The 15,008-nt window shown below is 39.4% G+C and overlaps 1 protein-coding gene across 1 annotated transcript; it reads right to left on the bottom strand.

Annotated features, from left to right (window-relative positions):
* Positions 1-451: 451 nt before the first annotated feature.
* Positions 452-14,993, bottom strand: cracr2ab (calcium release activated channel regulator 2Ab). Its single transcript, XM_006780739.3, has 18 exons — positions 14,863-14,993; positions 13,791-14,164; positions 12,693-12,804; positions 11,850-12,039; positions 11,576-11,722; positions 10,080-10,170; positions 4,755-4,850; positions 4,293-4,480; positions 4,119-4,190; positions 3,799-3,847; positions 3,630-3,712; positions 2,749-3,307; positions 2,527-2,659; positions 1,982-2,063; positions 1,137-1,251; positions 850-951; positions 692-768; positions 452-597 (listed from the first exon to the last, which is right to left on the bottom strand). The coding sequence occupies exons 2-18, from the start codon at positions 13,944-13,946 to the stop codon at positions 510-512; spliced, it is 2,340 nt and encodes a 779-aa protein (XP_006780802.2). The 5' UTR covers positions 13,947-14,164; positions 14,863-14,993; the 3' UTR covers positions 452-509.
* Positions 14,994-15,008: the final 15 nt, after the last annotated feature.

Raw genomic sequence — 15,008 nt, 5'->3', positions numbered from 1 at the left:
TTGCTTAGAGATCGGATGATCAAAGAATATGGGAAAAAAAGAATGTGGTGATGAATAAAATGTCAAAGAATCAAATAATTTATCCCCCTTTCATTTCAAACTTGAAGCAAAGATTCAGTTATGAAAAGGCTACAGTATACTTCTGATTTTCCTCTTAGCTAAAATGATTTTATTTAATTGCAATAAGGAATATTCTAAATACTACAAAGATACAATTGTGATTTAGCATTTACAGGTAATGGCACAACTTTTTGTTTTACTGTAGAAAAGCTCCTTTCATTAAATTTTGACAGCAGTTTGTTCACACAGACTATACGGACTTCTATCGCATATTGATTTAAGCATTTACGGCCTTCCTGGTTTTAAAGTCCATTACTCTTTTCAGTTTTGTCTTCAAACATTTTAATCTCCACAGAAAAAAAAGATCTGCCTCTCAATAAACTGAGTATAGCAGTACAAAGATTTTTTCCCCCTATGGTTTTAGGTTTTCTTTGTGTTAGCTTGAGTCTTCACTTGCAGCAGGCTTTCTTCTTCACAGGCTGAGTGCTGAGTATGACTGTTGTATCTCTCACCGTGTCCTCCTGCTCCATTAACACTCTGAGTAAACAAAGAGGGGGGGTAAAGGCTTGACATCTGCTGCGAATCATAATGCAGCCCCAGTGCGCTGTGTATCAGATTGTTTTGATCTTACCTGGCCAGGTGAGTCAGGGACTCTGTCACATTCTTTCCCGTGTAGGCACTGACCTCCGAGAACATCACCTTGTTTTCCTGAAAAGGGTGTGCACACAAATTCAGACCCACTGTTGTCCTGGAACAGGCAATACTTGCACAAAAATGCATTAGATTTACATAAGCAAGTTGCTCAGCTTCTTTAAATGACACCTCCCTGTCTTCGTTCATGTCCATTTTGTTACCTAGCAAGAGAATAGGGATCCCTTCTCCTGCTGCTTCCTAAGAAAATAAAGAACAGTGTTCCAGAGCTTCCCATTTCAGGATTTGCCAAAGATGTGAACTGCATAAACGTTATGAGCAATAACCCCCAGCTTTTAAGAATGTGAATTCCAAAATTGGATGAACTGAACCATGCATGCAACAAAACAAGACTTGCACAGGACTGAATGGGTCAAAGGTCCAACCTGAACATTGGTGAGCCAGGGCCGCACAGCCTTGAAGCTCTCCTCCACTGTAACATCATACATCACCACCACACCATCTGCCTTGCGAAAGAACTGCTTGGTTATGCTGCGGTACCTGTGTCAGTAGCAGGATTTGAATGTCAGCACAGTGGCCCATTTTTCAAATGTGAGTATAAGAATACATTATGTACATCCGCCTCAATACTGCTACAATAATACTACACGGTTATTGTTTTATAGTGACTATTCAAGAAAAAAACATTCAAGTGTTGGAAATACGACACTTTTTTTTTGTCATTTTGTTTCTGTTCACTTCTACGGAGGATTTGAAACACTCAAGAAGTCCATAGTATTGGATTTAATTTAAAGGTTTTGACAAGAGTAATGCATTAAGTGCAATAAAAAACATTTTTATACATTATCTCTAATTTTCAGTCTTCAGAAACTTATTATTATTATACTGTATACACTTCCATTCATGTAAAATAAAGTATTGCAAGAGGAATTGTGTTTATTAAGAGGGCATATTAGAGCAATTCTATAAAAAAAAATTAAAATATAAAATAAAGTAATACAGAGGCAGGGTAAAAGCATAATTAAAGGGAATTTGCAAGTGTGGAAATTTTTTTTGAGATTGCAAAGTCATAATTTGTATTAAAAAAAGCTCACAATTTCTCTCAGATAAACCTAAGATTGGAGGAAGGTTGCAATAAACTGACTATATATTCAGACTTTTGATATGATGTTCTTGATTAGTATTTTATTGGTAAGCTTCAAGTTGCAAGATATTAGTGGTTTATATCCAACCAGTTAACTGAAATATGCTGAAGGGAGGGGTCACTCACCTCTCTTGGCCTGCGGTGTCCCAAAGCTGCATGGCTACCTGCATATTGTCCAATGTTAATGTCTTCACACTGTAGTCAATACCTGATTTAAAAAACAACAATAACATATAATAACATATAATACATAATCGAACATAATATAAGGACACACTTCTCACATTTAATTTAGGCTTGATTTTACTTCTCGTTTTCACTACGGAGGAGCAATGATATGAATGGCCAGTAGGGGGATCTGGAATGAAGCCTGTGCTTCATTCCAGCAGAAAAAGGGGTGAGAAAGGTGGTGACAACAAGGCATAAAAGGAGGATTGGAAAAGATGAAAGCAAGGATAAAGAAAATTCATCCAAAGTGACATAATCTGTAGTACAATGAGTGCCGGGGCTCTTAGACAGGCAGTGTGACTTCACAAGCCCTTTCATGTGATGCTAAATCGCCCCCCAGTATTCAGGAAAGGCATCCACAGCCACACTTGCACACATGCCCTTCAGATCTGTTTAAAACGGGCCCTGAAACATCAATAAAATATGACTGCCTTTCTTCTTACCCACAGTAGCAGTTGTGGAAGGGTGGAAACGGCCCTCACAGAAGGAGCGCAGCAGGGATGTTTTCCCAACGCTGGAATTTCCAACCAGGACCACTTTAAACAGGCGGTCTGGGGCAAACAGTTCTTTCACCTTCTGTAGGCGAGCAATTAGAAAGACAGTTTCATTACCTCTCCAATAACTTATATAAAAGCATATATAAAAGTGGGGAGCCGTAAACGCACCTGTGAGGTCTCCTTTCCCACAGGCTGTCCTCTTGGAGATACAGGTGGGGTCTTCTTCGATTGAGTAAAGTAGGATTTCCTTGCAGGAGGAGCTTCTTTTGACACTGAGATGTAACGTGGGGAAGCACTGAGGCCGCTCCTTCTGTCGTCTTCTTCCTCCTCATCCCTCTCGTCTTCCTCCTCGCTGAGCTGGTGCAGTAAGGGCTGAGGTCCTCCTTGGAGCAGGTGGGGCAGGTGGTCCTCTTCTATGGAGATGACTCTGCGGAGGGGCCACCCGTCTGGCGGGGCATCTAACACCTCCTCCTCTTCTGCCACCTTCTTATCAATTTCGACTTTCTTTGATTTGTCTCTGCTTCTCCCCAACACCCTCTTGCTGGCGGCTATTTTGGTGGACAGCCTTTTGGCCTTTGTCTTCACGTCATGCACTTTAGGCAGAGCGGGGCTGATGTGACCGTTGGCTAAGCCAGAGTTCCTATTCGCTGAAGGCCTTTGTTGGCACACAGGGCTGCTAGCAGCTGTGGTGGAGGGAGCAGGGGTGGCAGTGGTGGTGTCATCTTCACTACAGGAGGAGGAAGCAACAAAAACGATTTGAAGGTGCTCTATAGGCAAGGCCTCCAGAGATAGGTAGGACCCATCCACCAACAGTGAGGCTCTTTGGGGACAGAGGAGAAACAGAGGATTTACTGGATCAATTCACTTGAGTTTTCTAAGATTTCTAGTTGATAATTTGGCTATTTTTTGTGAGTATAAGGAATCAGACATCCTCTGTTTTTCCTCCTTTGATGCATGATTTTTACATCACATTTGTCATTGTTGCATAGGAAGCAATCTGACAGGGATGAATTCTGTTAAAAAGAGTACTTGAATGATGAATGAATCACCTTTTTGCCGGCTGGCTGCTGTCATCAAATATATTGCCGAGGCCCGCTCTCTGTTTCTGCTTCTTTCTGAGTGATGTTCGAGGCTTGTTTAAAAAAAGAAGGTGCATTACTCAACTATTCTAGTGCTGTAATCGAGTTAATGCAGTTACATAAAATACTATTCACTTACTACACCACAGCACAAGTCTCGCTCATCCTTTAAATGCTTGTTCATCTCTCTGGGAAGTTAAAGAAGGGATGTTAAAGAGTGTTTTGTGCTTTGCAAATCCTTGAACCTTGGAGTTTGTTTCATAGGGTTTGGCCAGTTAGGACTGAACCAGGAGCCAAAATGAGTAAAACAATAGTTGTGGTCAGAAACCTATATCCACTCAACATTGGCATGAATGATTGTACAACTTTTGGATTGTCTCCAGTCCACACAGGCTCAAAAGTGTGCATACAGGCTCATCAAAACCCAAGTTTGAAAAGTGCTGGTTGTTCTCATTATACCTGAGGAGGTCAAGCTGCTTCATTAGACTTTGCTTTTCCCTCTGCAGTCCTTCAGTTACTCGGTACATTTCCCTGAAACCAGACAGAAGAAACTTGCTTTTAAATAGCTACTCTATGGCATCTGTTTGCACACTGCAGGGAAACACAGTTAATACAAACAATGCTTATACGCACATTTCTTTCTCCCGTTGTAGCCGGGAGGCCTGTTCCTGCAGCATAGCCAGCTGTTCCTGGGCCAGCACCAGCTCCTGGCTGGTGCTCTCCAGCGCTCTGGACAACTCATTGTTGGTCATTTTCAGTTTGACGTTCTCTACGTGGCTCTCCTGCTTCTCACTGCTCAGCTCAGAGCACTGGTGCTCTAACTAAACAGGGAGATATTCACAGGAGTTATAATACACTAATGCTGGGTTAGTGTACTTAGGGGATATCTGCACAGGGAACAAAACAGTGAGGTTTGGTGTAAATCCTCTCTACACGACAGATGTAATGCCACAAGCCCACTATTCAATAGTTACACATAACAAATGTTTTTACAGAGAGCTTAATTTTTTTTTGTCATGTTGTTACAATGGTGGATGTTTCTTATTAAACATAACCGCAGAATTTCTTTGGGATGCGTTGTCCATATTAACTTACCCGTTTCTGCTTCTGGAAAAGCTGCTCCAAATCTTTCTCCTTCGTAAGAAGCTGGTGCTCCAGGTCCTGGCTGCGCAACTGAAGCCGCTCAGAGTCCTGCAGGAGCAGAAGAAGAAAAGGTTCAACTTGCGGTTAAAAGAAAGTGCACAAAATTAGCTCGAAAGGTAAAAACACTGCTGTCAATACGATATAATCCTTAAGCAAAACTACGCTTACATCATTACTAGCGCTTGTTCTCTCTCTTTGAAAGACCCAGCATTTATGATAATGCAGAAAGTGGTCTTCCACTTTACTGAAATAACTGTCTAGTGGTTGAAGACTATCAGCTTCCATAAGGAACTGCTTTTTTTCCTTTTTACTTGTGTTCCATCCATTCGCTTCCGCTTATCCTTTTCAGGGTCGCGGGGGTGCTGGAGCCTATCCCAGCTGTGTTGAATTCAGATTTAAAATGAGCACACAGAAAGTTATTTAAATTTGAAGTTAGTCATCTTTTGTCAGAGAGTGCACTTCTGTACAGCCCTCCAGCAGCCACCAGGCCCAGGACCCTCCTGCTCCACCAGGCCCAGGATCCTCCAGCAGCCACCAGGCCCAGGCTCTTCCAGCAGCCACCAGGCCCAGGCTCCTGCAGCAGCCACCAGGCCCAGGATCCTCCAGCAGCCACCAGGCCCAGGCTCTTCCAGCAGCCACCAGGCCCAGGATCCTCCAGCAGCCACCAGGCCAAGGCTCTTCCAGCAGCCACTAGGCCAAGGCTCTTCCAGCAGCCACTAGGCCCAGGATCCTCCAGCAGCCACTAGGCCCAGGCTCCTGCAGCAGCCACTAGGCCAAGGCTCAACCAACAAGTTAATCAACAGTGACTTCAACGGGCCATCACAAGGAAATACAAATCTCATCATTTTCAAAATGCCGCCTAAAAAAGCAAACCCAGGAGTTGAAGAGGAGTTGGAGGAGATTAGGAAATCGCTTAATTTCATGTCTGATGAACTGAGCAAAGTGGCTAAACAACAAGGTATGCTACATGACCTAATGGATGAAATAAAACAACTAAAAAACCTCATAAAGGACAAGGACAAGAAAATAGACGACTTGGAACGGCGAATCGAGGACCTTGAACAATACACAAGAATGGATGATTTAGTCATAAGTGGACTGGAGACGCAACACCGAACCTACGCCAGAGTAACAGCTGGGGGAGGTAAAGATGGTGAAGATGCCCCGGTAGAGGAGCTGCAAACGCTTGAACAGCAAGTGATAAAATTCCTTCAAACGAAGAATGTAAGTATTCAGAGCCATCATATTGCAGCATGCCACACGCTCCCCAGGAAAGACAGTAAAACAAAGCCATCAATTATTCTTCGGTTTGTGAGTCGCAAAACAAAGATTGAGTTACTGAAACAGGGTAAGAAGCTTAAAGGGACTGGTGTGTATTTAAATGAACATTTAACGAAAAAGACTGCTGAAATTGCAAGACAGGCACGCAGCCTGAGAAAACAAAATAAAATACAAGCGACATGGACGAGGAACTGCAAAGTAATGATAAGACTAAATGGCAATCCCGAAGAAGCGAAAGTTGTGATGATAAGAGAACTCAAAGACTTAGAGCAATATAAATAATCAGGAATCTGCTCTGGAATCTATTGGAAAAGTGACGATTGGATAATGAACAATGGGTATGGAAAGTGTTTCTGGCCTTACGGCTCAAAAAACAACAACAAAAACAAAAACACATAAATGACAAGTTTGGACACAGATTATAGGTTTCCATTCAGAGATATTGAAGAGGAAGAATTTGATTATGAAAAGGACTGTCAAGGTGGTTATTTTGCCACACACGCTGAGAAAACGAACTTCAAAACGTTTAACTATGCAGAGCACAACATGCATGACCCTGAAAGTAACATTGACCCAGATACCCACTTCTACAATAACACCAATAATACTTGTGAGTACTATACAGATGACCAATTCAATATGAATATTAAAATGGCAAATGCATTGTCGGTCATACATTTCAATAGTAGAAGCCTGTATAAAATTTTTTCTAAAATTACAGAATGTTTAAGTAAGTTAAAAAAGTTTAATATAATTGCAATATCAGAAACATGGCTCGATAATGAGAAAATTAGTGAAATGGGACTGGAAGGATACGAATTATTTACAATGAACAGGGTGAATAAAAAAGGAGGCGGTGTTGCCTTATATGTAGATAAAGTTTTGAAATGTAGTCTGATTGAATGTATGTCAAGCACCATAGATAACGTATTGGAATGTGTCACTATTGAAATCCATGTTGAAAAAGCTAACAATATAATTGTAAGTTGCATATATAGGACACCATGTTCATGCCTTGAGACATTCAATGAAAAACTTGCTGCTATGTTTAGCAACCTAAATGATAAAAAAGTGCAAATAATTTGTGGTGATTTTAATATAGATTTGCTAAACCCAAATGGACATCAGAAAACAACAGATTTCATAAATACAATGTATAGTAACTCCCTTTTCCCTGTAATTATAAAACCAAGTAGAATAACAATTGATACAGCTACATTGATAGATAATATATTCACAAATAAAATTGACCATGAAATAGTAGGTGGACTTCTTATAACTGATATAAGCGATCATCTTCCTGTTTTTGCAATTTTTCAAAATTATTTTGGGATTAAAACTAAACAAAAGAATCAAATATTTGATATGATACGACTTAGAACAACAAGAGCCATTGCTGCCCTCCAGGTGGACTTAAAGGAACACAATTGGAATGAGGTTTTTGCAAATGAAGATTCAAATAGTGCATATGATGCATTCTTATCAACTGTAATTTCACTATATGAAAAACATTGTCCTTTAATGAAAATCACTAGAAAGCATCACAGATCAAATAAGCCATGGATCACAAAGGGGATAGAAGATGCATGTAAAAAGAAAAATAATCTATATAAGAGATTCATAAAACAGAGGACAAAAGATGCTGAAATAAAGTACAAGTTATATAAAAATAGATTAGTAAATATTATAAGAACAAGTAAGAAAGAATATTACCACAAATTATTGGAGCAAAGTAGAAGTAGCACACAAGAAACATGGAGGATATTAAATAGTATAATCAAAAAGGGCTCAAAAAATAAGAATTATCCAGATTATTTTAAAAAAGATAAAGATATTGTGCTTGATAAAACTAAAGACATTGCAAATGAATTTAATGATTTCTTTGTAAATGTTGGCTTTAATTTAGCAAAAGAAATTCCAGAGTCAAGAAATAATAACGACCTAAATAAACATATTACTCAGAATGTGTCCTCCATGTTTATTGGTGCTGTAACTCATAGAGAAATAATTAACATTGTGAAGACATTTAAAAATAAAAAGTCCACTGACTGTTTTGGTATTGACATGATATTAGTTAAAAGTATTATAGAATATATAGTGCAACCTTTCGCATACATTTGTAATCTGTCCTTTCAAACTGGTGTATTTCCCTCACAAATGAAAATAGCAAAAGTTATTCCAATCCATAAAAACGGAGAGAGAAGTCAGTTTACCAATTATAGGCCAATATCACTGCTCCCACAGTTCTCAAAAATTTTAGAAAAGTTATTTGTTAATAGACTTGATAAATATATTGAGAAGCATAATCTCCTAAGTGATAACCAATATGGCTTTAGAGTGAAAAGGTCCACTTCGATGGCAGTGATGGAACTTGTAGAAGGGATATCTAATGCTATAGATAATAAGGAATATACTGTTGGTGTTTTTATAGACTTAAAAAAGGCGTTTGATACGATTGATCATTCTATATTAATGAATAAACTAGAGAGATATGGCATAAGAGGGTTAGCATACAAGTGGATGAAAAGTTACCTGGATGACAGATATCAATATGTCGAATTCAATAATGTAAAATCTAAGCAGTTGAAGGTAACTTGTGGTGTTCCTCAGGGCTCTGTGCTGGGCCCTAAATTATTTATATTATACATAAATGACATATGTAGCATTTCCAAACTGTTAAAATGTGTATTGTTTGCTGATGATACCGCTCTGTATTGCTCAGGTAAAAACCTAGAACAGCTTCTGACTACAGCGGAAAAGGAGTTAAATATATTAAAAAACTGGTTTGATGTAAATAAGTTATCATTAAATATAAAGAAAACAAAATTGATTATTTTTGGCACTAGACAAATGAAAAATGTATCTAAAATCAGGGTTAATGGAATTGAAATTGAAAGAGTGTACGAAAATAAATTTCTTGGAGTGATAATTGATGATAAGCTGAGTTGGAAGTCTCATATAAACCATGTGAAAACAAAAATGTCAAAAACCATTGCTATTCTCTATAAAACAAAGCATGTCCTGAACAAAAAATCATTATACACACTCTATTGTACTCTGTTGCTTCCATATATGACTTACTGTCTGGAGATATGGGGTAATGCATATAAAACGAACACTCTTCCTATTTTCAAGTTGCAAAAAAGAGCTATAAGAATTATAAACCAATCAAACTATATAGAACCAACTAACATTTTGTTTATTAATCTGAATACCCTGAAATTTTATGATTTAGTTGAATATAAAATGGCACAGATAATGTATAAAGCACAAAATAACTTGCTTTGCCCCAGTACTCAGAAGCTGTTCAAAGTCAGAGAGAGTCAATATGACTTAAGGGGAACAGATTTCTTTAAAAAAAATAAGATAAGGACAAATATAAAGCAGAGATGTGTTTCTGTTAGAGGAGTTAACCTGTGGAATAGTTATGACAGTGATTTAAAAAGGTGTAGTTCATTTTCCTTGTTTAAAAATATGTTTAAAAATAGAGTATTAGAAAAATATATATATCAAGAATGAAAAGAGCAAAAAAAAACAAAAACAAAAAACAAAAAAAACCTCTTGATTCTTTTGCTTTGATGTAGTTACTTACTAAGGTGGAAAGTTTTTTGTTTTTTTGTTTTTTTCTTGTTTGTTTGTTTGTTTGTTTTGTTTTTGCTTTGTTTTATTATTTGCTTCGAGCCCTGTGTACAGGAGCTGCATGCTAAAAGATCTTTTGTTAAAAGGGTTGGCGTAATAAGCAAATGCTTCAGCCAATACCTTTTGATTAGCCTTGTCCCATGCTTTCTTGCTTTGTGGTAGATCTTTGTTCTGTCTTCACTGAGATATTTGAATGCTAATCAATAAAAACATATCACCATACAAACATATCACCATACAAGTCCAGCATACATGACTTTAAACATCTTGCTTTGTATTTCTGAATCTTTTTTTACTTCTTCGGTTGCCAAGGAGATGCTTCTTTGTCAGATTTTCTTCATGTCTGAGCTCTTTTACCTTTAGCAGCAGTCGTTCTTTCTCATTTTTGATCTGTGCCTCCATCTCTTCATATAAATACCGGATCTCACTGTCATGTGTTGCTGCCTTCCTGAAATGACACGTTAAGGTAAACTACTTATCGATGAAAGACACAAGGTGGTACATGTAATATCTAAAAACAGAACAACATTGCTGTCTACACTGTGAGCACTTGACATGCAAACACATTTTCAGACTACTGGTACGTACAATCCCTGTGATGATCGTTAAGACCCCAGCAGCCAATTAGTTAAGTTTAGAAGAATAACAAGCTGTAACACGGTGCCACGCAGTACCACGAGTAAGCCTACATCCCACTGATGCTCACGTTGCATTTACAAAGACAAAAGACTATAATCATCAAGTATGTCATTCTGCATATCAGGGGAGTAAATACATTAATATACAGTGCAAAAAAAATCCCCCTTTGCTTTGTGTTCACTCAATCATATCATTAATGTGTTTCCACACCACTAGAAGGAAGTCAGAGTGTGGATCTAGATTAGTGGTCATTTGACATGGATAAAGACGTTGTTATATAGAGAATTACAGGTAAATCCCATGCAGCAGGCTCTGGCTGGCGTCCACAATGTAAACACAATCCCACCCTTATGCCACTGATTATTTAGGGGCTAATGCATAAGAAGCATATTGACTTTATGGTGGTTTTTGGTCCATAAAGTGTTGGTTTTACACAAAGTAAATAAATAAAACATATATATATATATATATAGCATATGCATTTCCTTACTTATAGTCTTGCCAAAAACCTGGCATCTCTTGAGATGGTATGCAGTGTCGTTAAAATAGGAGGACAAGTGGAGGACAAAAGAAGATGAATAGTATCTTAAAGTCATGTCCTTAAGACACAGGGGAAAAAATTCAATAAAGACATCGCAGATGCATCTGGCCCTTCGTTTGATCCATGTACTCTTCACAGAAGCCTTGTCAGAAATGATCGCAGTGGAAGAGTGGCTGTCAAGAAGACATTCTTAAGGAAAGGAAACAGGGAGGAAAGGCTGATGTATGTCTTATGAAGTGATGACTCCAGATTGGAAATTTCTGGTTCAAATCCTCTTCTGAGGAGGTCAGACAGAGGTACAAACAGAAGTGAGAGCCTGACTGAATTATGGACTCAGAAAAGTACAGAATTTGATCCACCATCAACATCATATGGATAGTATCTGGTTGGCAAGAGCTAAATTTCTCAATATGACAGTGATCCCAACCACACTGTAAACACACACACACGTTTTTTAGCATGAAGCATAAAAACAGGACAACGCTGCCCACAATCATCATATGAGCAATCCAAACAGAAATGTTGTATTTCTTTCTCTTTCCTTCCCTATATTGAACCTCATGTCCAATATTTCTTCCACACTCATAGTCACTAAAAACCTTGTGAATGGGTAGAACACCATAAAAAGCCCCTTTTCCCTTGCCCCTTGTGTATGTGTTTTCTGCCCTACTACCTCTGGAGGGCGCTCTCCATCTCCTTCTTTTCCTGATGAGCTTCCTTGATTTGGTGGGTGACCCTGGCCAGAAATTCCTCAAAATTGGACAAGAGGTAAGGCTCATCCCGTCTGAGCTGGATCCAAAGGCTGCGCACCTCGTCTGGACTGGAGAAAGAGAGGAGAAGGAGATAAAGAGGGAGAGACAAAACTCAACTTAGCTCACAGGTTTGTCAAGAATGAATCATGACAAAAAACAATAATGCACATAAGGTTTTGTTGTGATTAAACTCACTCTTCAAATACATTACTGGCTCCCAGGCTTTCCAGCAGCATGCAGAAGTGCCTCTCCTCCTCATTCTCAACTCCTGACAGCTTGGCTTCCCATTGGCTCTGATAAAGGGCTTCCTTAGCCCTGAAGACTGGGCCAGCGGCCTGATTTTGGTCATCAGTCACAGAGATCCTTCGACCATGCAAGAACTGACCTGAAACACACCCACAGCTTTTAAGCTTGAAAGATAAATTCAAAAGCTTTTCATGACTTCCCACATCTTTTTCTCTTAGCCGCTCCCATTATTTTAGGGAAATGATCGCTACATCACTAAATCCACAAATCTTCTCTGTGGTCTTCTACTTTTCATTATTGTCTGGCAGCTCTATCTTCACATCCTTTCTCTAGTCTCCTACCAGCCTATCCTTGCCTCTCCAAACCGCTCTACCTGAGCTGTCCCTCTGATGTACTCATTTCTAATCCTGCCTACATCTGGTCACTCCTGATGAACACCTTAACACTCCAGCTCTACTTCCTGTCTTTGCTTTAGTATCACCATTTCCAAACCATATGTTACAGCATATATCATCTTGTAAACTTCCCCTTTTACTTTTGTCACAAATCAGCCCTGCCTGCATTTTTACAAACTATTCCTTATTATTGTATTTTGCACTTGAAGCCGCTCTGTTTTTTTTGTGTGTGTTTGTAGAACTACAAGATACCTTTAAGTATTCAAAATCAACTTGAACTCAACTTGATGCTATAGTAATGTCTTCTATTTCAGGTTCGACATAGAGAAAGCTATTTGGAGTAACATGTGTGATATGTGTGATCCAAGCAAAGAGCCTCTGATGGCAGAAAACCTACTGAATCCAGAGGTGAATGCCTCCAGTGTGAGGTAACCCGTGTGGTCTGTATCCAGAGAGTCAAACACGTCTTCCAGCTCCTCTGCGGACAGAGGCAGCTCTCTGTGGAGCCTCTGCCAGGAGAAACACATAAACAAAAAGGACTTTAAAATACCCCTGTGGTGAGCTGAACTCCACTTCAAAATGAAACACACTCACTGTAAAACCACTGCAAGTTACTTTTAAGACACAATAAATAAATGTCACATGATAAGTTCGCACCTCAAATCTGCTACAGTACATTTTCCTCTGTCGTGACACAGCGCAGACGAAGCTTACACTGACCTAACAGTTGCACTGAGGTTTGTTTGTTTTTTTACTTTTTTTTTTTTTAATGTAAGAGTGTTTTATTAAAAACCCTCAACACAAACCCATAAGAGCTGCCCTAATTAGCTGGGAGCACAGCTCACTAATGGTCAGACCTTTAAAAAGAGGCTTGCATGCATTGTTCCTGCCTGTGCTCTTCACTGCAGCCCGTGCGCTGAGAGAGTGGCATTATATTCATAAACATTTCCATCAGCCGTGCTGCTCCAACACTTCTCAGGCTGTTTGAGTGCTCCGAGTTCTTTAGCGACGGTAATATGAACTGAAAAAGTGACACTGAGTGTTCCCTGCTCGGTGCTCACTGTTATTAAAGCCCCGCAGGACACTAAATTGTTCCACAGGTAAAAGCGTGTCCTTTCGAACTGTTGTTCTTCTTAGCAGCGGCTTAATGCACTCACAGGTCCTCCACGGATTTTTAAAAACCGCTGAAAGAGTAAGAGTGTCGAGGAAAAACTGACCCCTCCCTGTTTTTCAAAGGAAATAAATATTCATATTGGGCTGGCACAATTATTAACCTAACTGGTGGAAAATGTTTACAGTAATGATATTAATAGATGGATTTGTTAAGGCTTACTTTCTGACAGTATATGCACTGAATGATTAATCCTTGATTAATTAACTACCATTTAAAATGTCTTATATATATCTGCCTTAATAATGTGAAATTGTCAAATGCCTGCAGACTTTACAGAAGTGTGTAAAGTCCACAGAAACACACACGGCCTTCATCTCTAACCCTCATATCAGTGCGAGTGATGAAGCCTTTTCCCTCCACATCACAGGTCTGGAAGAACTCCTTGGTCTTGTCCAGCAGGGCAATGCGGCCCCAGTCAGAGCCCCTCCTCTCTGGGCTCCGTCCAAAGCCATTCACCCCGTCCTCCTCCTCCTCCATGCTTCGCTGTGTCTCTCTTATCGTTATATATTTATTTTTTTATGGACACTGTTGGGTGGTAGGTTGCGTGTACTTTGAAGTTTTCTTCATTAGCCCTATATTCAGTCCTCTGGGCCTCCTAGAGTCACCATGACAACAGAGGCAGGAAGTAGCACCAGATGATGAGATCACTGATAACTTGGTGTGTTACAGACAGACTTAAACCTGGTTGCAGGTTCCTGTAAGACAGGCAAAAAACTGTACTCAATTAAAAAATTACGTGAAGGCAATTTTAAGAAAACTAAGGTGGTTACACAAGTAGCAGAGCACTACATCTAAACTGCACTTCCCTTTTCTAGTAAGCCACTGACAAAGGTATGTAAATACACAGTAAAGGATTATCTTAATACTCCACCATACAGAACACATGACGGCATAATGCCTGCAAGACTGCTGCAAGCAGCAGATGAATTCATGTGTCCCCCTGTGTGTTTTCCTCGCGCCTTTGTTTTGAAGTGCTGTCTTGTTTGCACTGCTCCGAGCTGGAGCGCAGTTTACCCTGTCAGGAATAAATCTGCAGCAAACACTGCTGAAAGTGAAATATCAGAGGCAGGTGTTGGGTTGTAAAGTCTTGAATTTGGATTTTTCCTGAAGGCTGTTTAATTAGTGCAAATTTTAACTTGGCTACAAACTAAGTGAGTACATACTACTAAGCAGCACTGCCACCTACTTTGTAAGCTCAGGCAAATCCCCTATAATACAGGCTAGTTAAAAGACACTTAAGCAATGTAAGTAAAGTTCTGGGCCTTCCTCTGCAGCATATACAAAACTCTTGGCGAATTCTTTCTTTCCTCAGCTCTTGTATCTACAAGTTGCACAGGTTTGCATTTGTCCCTTTTTTCTTTAAATAAGTCAGAAACAGAAGGAAAGCTCTTACCTTCTACAAATGACGAGCACAACAAACTGAAACCTTTTGTATCCGCTCTCAGTATTAACAAAGCTGTGACCGCACTGTGTTTAGGAAGTCTTGCCTCACAGACGAGTGTTAGACAAGTCATTCTGCAACCATGTGATGTCATGAGG

Source organism: Neolamprologus brichardi, chromosome 17 (assembly GCF_056152115.1).
Source record: "Neolamprologus brichardi isolate AB-2024 chromosome 17, ASM5615211v1, whole genome shotgun sequence".
Classification (NCBI taxonomy): Eukaryota; Metazoa; Chordata; class Actinopteri; order Cichliformes; family Cichlidae; genus Neolamprologus; species Neolamprologus brichardi.
This window is presented reverse-complemented; position numbering and strand designations above follow the sequence as displayed.

Coding starts and splice junctions, on each gene's coding strand:
- cracr2ab (XM_006780739.3), bottom strand. CDS start 13,946: ATGGAGGAGGAGGAGGACGGGGTGAATGGCTTTGGACGGAGCCCAGAG. Junction 12,805..13,790: donor TCACTCGCACTGATATGAGG/GTTAGAGATGAA, acceptor TTCTCCTGGCAG/AGGCTCCACAGAGAGCTGCC. Junction 4,191..4,292: donor CTACAACGGGAGAAAGAAAT/GTGCGTATAAGC, acceptor GTCTGGTTTCAG/GGAAATGTACCGAGTAACTG.